This window comes from Branchiostoma floridae, chromosome 3 (assembly GCF_000003815.2).
Source record: "Branchiostoma floridae strain S238N-H82 chromosome 3, Bfl_VNyyK, whole genome shotgun sequence".
Taxonomy (NCBI): Eukaryota; Metazoa; Chordata; class Leptocardii; order Amphioxiformes; family Branchiostomatidae; genus Branchiostoma; species Branchiostoma floridae.
In genome coordinates, this window is record NC_049981.1 from 862,316 (window position 1) to 866,741 (window position 4,426).

Genomic DNA, 4,426 nt, shown 5'->3' on the forward strand with positions numbered 1-4,426 from the left:
TCAAGAGACCACTTCTCACAAAGACCTAAGAACTCAGATGACAGTTTGTCCAAAACCTGAAGACTCACATCAAGGCAAAGGGATGTCTTTGACCGTTCCACCTTCCAAGGCTAAAAACAACAAACTTGACCCAAACAAAGACGACACTCTCAAGGACGAACAAGGTTCTAAGACACAAAGAGCAGGTACTAGCAAGATACCGCCTCACATCCTTAAGCACTCAGTCAGCTACTTTGCCAGTGCCACTACAGAACCTAACACCACACCTAAACCTCGCCGTGCTTTCAAAATCACAAGAAATGACCGCACAGAACAAGACAGATCAGAAAGACCTTTTGTGAGGGCAACAGACAGTGACGTCTTCAAAGATCCCTTGGCTGATATAGATGTCGCGGTCGACTTAACACTTAACAAGACACATCTTAAGAGTGGAGCACACTGTTGTAGTAGTATGTGTGACAATAACAGAGGTCTTCTACACTCGCCGCTTAGTTCCTCCATCAGAAAACCTCCCTCTCGTCCACCTAAACTTTACCCACATACAGCAGGGGAATCTGCCAGAGAGAAGCGCATGGTCCGAATGTTTGGAAGCTGCGATAGCCCACCTGTACTTGTCAAGCAAGGTGAAAATATCAGACGTGACAGCACAGAGGGTCCTGCCTTCAGAGCTGCCAGAAGAAATCTTTACCCTTGGCTGGCTTCTGAGACAAGTAAACAACATCAGCAAAGTAGTACTAGTATTTCATCGAGGCCTGAACAGTCTCTGTACAACGAGGATGAAAACAGGTGTTTCAGTTCAGGACTTGTTGAGAATGATGCATCCCTTACTGCTGGAAGTTCACATGGTTCCCAAGCAGATGCTGAAATGGAGATAGAACAACAGTCCACATGTTGCTTTGCAGGGAACTCAAATGAGTTCAATAACAGAGAGACAGCATCAAGAATAGGTGGACAGAAGTATAATTCAGAGAAGGGAGGCTTCATGGCTGGAAGTGATGGCTGTAAGCAGAGCACCTGTTCCTTGTCACTTGTTGAAGATGTAGGGACAGATCCTAGGAGAGCCCGTGGGCAAGGAGTGTATGCAGAACAACATGGCAACAGCAGGGTAACCAGTAGTGAGGTCATAGGGCAAGCAGGTCAAAGGTCGGGCACTTTGCTTCATGCTAGAGGTCACAGCAAAGACAGAACAGGTCAAGGCACTAGATCAGGATCTTCACTCGCTTCCCAAGTTAGACCAAGAGAGGGAAATGTGTTTGGACACTGCTGCAATACAGCTGCAAACAGTAAGGTGGCATCAGTGCACTGTAGGGGTGCTGTCCCTAGTGCTGAACAGCTAGTCTACAATACTACTAGAAACAGCGAAATGGCATTGGCGCATAGAAGAGGTGCTGTCCCTGGTGCTGAAAAGTTATTCTGCAATACTACTACAAACAGCAAGATGGCGTTGGCGCACGGCAGAGGTGCTGTCCCTGGTGCTGAACAGATTGTCTGCAGTGCTGCTACAAACAGCAAGATGGCATATACACACTGTACGGGTCCTGTCCCTGGTGCTAAACAGTTCAACAGTCATCCACGTAGCTGTTGCGCAACTGTTGCAGCATTGCACACACATCATGATGAAAAAGAGGCAGCACGTGCAAAATCAGAACACGGACAAAGACATGTCCAAATGCAGAGCAGAGTCACAGCTGCAGATGTACATTGTAAAAACAAGTCTAAGAACGAAGACTCTAACAATACACTTACTGCGGAAAATATCCATCTTTGTCATGATGGCAACGTTACTGCTGGAATGAGGCAGTACAGAAAGAGAGACAACGCAGGGAGACTGCTAGCACAGGCCATCAAGTCAGCTGTGAGCCCTCTGAATGTACCTGGTGGGAGAAAGACAACTTGCAACATAAGAGATGTCAAAAGGACTGAGGACAGAAGTGAGGGAATGAGGCATACTGTTCTTCAGTGTGGAGCATCACAACATGTGAAAAGTGATAGTATGCTGCAACCTGCTAGTGAAAGTCCTTGTCTGAGCTTGAGAAATGAAACCCATCAGGATCAGAGGGGAAACAAAGGACAAGGAAACCTTCAAAGTTTTGAAGCTGGGAAAGCTGTGTCAAGTGTCAGCACGGAAAGGATGGGTTCCTATGTCCCAACAAAACAACATAGAACCACAACTGTTGACAACAAGGTACCAGTACACTATTTGGGTGCTGTCCCTAGTACTGAACCCTTAGTTGGCCATCCAGGGGGCTATCCTGAAACTGTTAAGGCTTTGAATATGTGCTCGGTTGGCAATATAGAGCAAGCTGGACATAGGCCAAACTCAGAGAGACTGCCAAAGTCAGAGAGCATCCACCAAGTAACTGAGACCAGGAATTCTGCCTGTTTAGAGGTGCCAACACCACATGATGCGGCCACCAGGTCTGTATGTAGACAAGAAGAAATGTCGTCGAGATTCAAAACTGATCTTGAGAAGGAGAGAACAAAGGCATCATGTCCCCAGCCAACAGAAGATTGCTGCAGTGGACAAGAGGATGTCTCCCCTGTAAAGTCCAGAAGGATTTCTTTGGGCACAGAGGTGACAGTGACACACACAAGAGCTACACACACTGCAAGGAACAATGATGAGAACTTGTACAAATCTGACAATGCTTCCGTTCCCATAGAGCAAATATCACGTGCTATGATGTCAAAATCTCAGAATCATACGACAGCTATGCACACAGAAAGGAGCAATGCAGGGAACTTGTCCAAATCCGACAATGCTTGTTTTCTTGGAGAGCAAGCATCACAGGCTACATTGTTAGAAACACAAAGCGGAAGATTGTACAAAGTTTGTGATGTCTCACGTAAGAGTGGAAAGACAGTAAGCACTACAGGTGCTAAAGGTGTTGAACCTTCTTTGACAAGAGAGAAAAACACTCTGGTTAGGCTGGATGCATCACAGAATGCAGAGGAACTTATGTCTGAGAAATTCCTACAGATTGAGAGTGCAAGATGGCAGAGACCAAGATCACCCAAGAGCTTCTTAACAGACTATTGGTCTAAAGCAGATTCCAAGGATGCAAAACGTTTTGATGCAGAGAATAAGACTGTAGACAGCTTCAACTCCAGACTGCTTGCCTACCCGACCACCAGTGTAGAGATCATTGACAGTGAAGAAGAGTGCCCTAGTGATCTGTCAAAGAACTGCAGTAAGAGTAAGATCTGTATTAGCAAGGTTTCATTTAAAGACAACGCAAACCTTACAGATGAAAAATCTCAGATTGTTCTAAAAGAAGAACCTAAAACTTTCCACACTACAAAAACACAAACCAGCCAAGAATTTGTGCACTCTTCACAAGCGATGACCAGTAAGAGTATTGACCAGAGATATTCTCTCAAGAACTCACCTACCAAAGTGCAGTCAGATGAAGATGATGTAGTGGTCAGTCTTGAAGAAAGGGCTGGTGGTCAAGCTGTTTCCAGTCCCATCGGTCCATTGGAACAGAGTACTTGGACACAGCCAAAAGCTTTGTACACTTCAAATGAGACAGAGCCAGTGGAGCAAGGAGAGACAGAGGCTGAAGAAACTGGTGGTCAAGAGAAGGCACCTGTGGGTGAGGGTAAAGGTCATGATGGGTCAGAGGTTGGCGAGGTCATCATACATCAGAGTTCGGTCGCCAGGGTTACGCCACAGGGAGGCAGACAAGTGGCAACGTTGGGTAAGTTCTGTTTGTGCTGCCTATTTTGTTCCAATCATCTATGTACAGTATTCAATATTTTACATGTCACCAATACAAGTGATTGTGATGACGTCACAATGACATACTCACAGGCAGAAATCAGGTGAAGGACAAAGATTACTTTACATATTGTAATTTGATATGGTAATTAGGATATTTATAATAATCTATTCTGTTGACACCCTGATAGGCACCAGTCATAAAATACCCTGGATGTAAGCAAAATATTACTCATATTGCATAATCTGAAGCCATTGTATTGTCTTATGTTTACCTAATTATTTTGAGGGGTAGTTTGTACAATGTATACCCTTAATGTATGCCCTTAAAACCACCGGGAATATTTTTGAATTTTGCAGTATATATGAAATGTGTGGGTAATTAGCACAGAAAGGGTTAAGATCAGCATTCTAAAAGTCTATGATATGCCCCTACAGACCAGCCCAGTGGTACACCCCTACTGCAGGGACATCCCATAGTGCAGCTGAACGAGCTGTGTCAGAGGAACCGCCTCAGGATCTGCTTCCAGGACATTTCAGTCACTGGACCTGCACACAGGCCAAGGTACATGTATATCTGTTATGATTATTATATTGGACTAACAATTCATCTGTTGGTAATGCTGTACAGACAGAGCAATTATCATCACCCACATCTAACTAACTCACTTATCACTCATTTACTCACTTAATCACAATAACTCA

At 44.7% G+C, this 4,426-nt stretch overlaps 1 protein-coding gene across 1 annotated transcript in view; it reads left to right on the forward strand.

Moving 5' to 3' along the window:
• The window catches only part of LOC118411017, an 8,918-nt gene extending 4,977 nt beyond the window's left edge, over positions 1-3,941 (forward strand). The window contains exons 5-7 of the mRNA XM_035813018.1: positions 903-1,105; positions 2,852-3,701; positions 3,913-3,941. Coding sequence (XP_035668911.1) covers positions 903-1,105; positions 2,852-3,701; positions 3,913-3,941 — 1,082 coding nt within the window. The remainder of the gene's footprint in view (positions 1-902; positions 1,106-2,851; positions 3,702-3,912) is intronic.
• Positions 3,942-4,426: the final 485 nt, after the last annotated feature.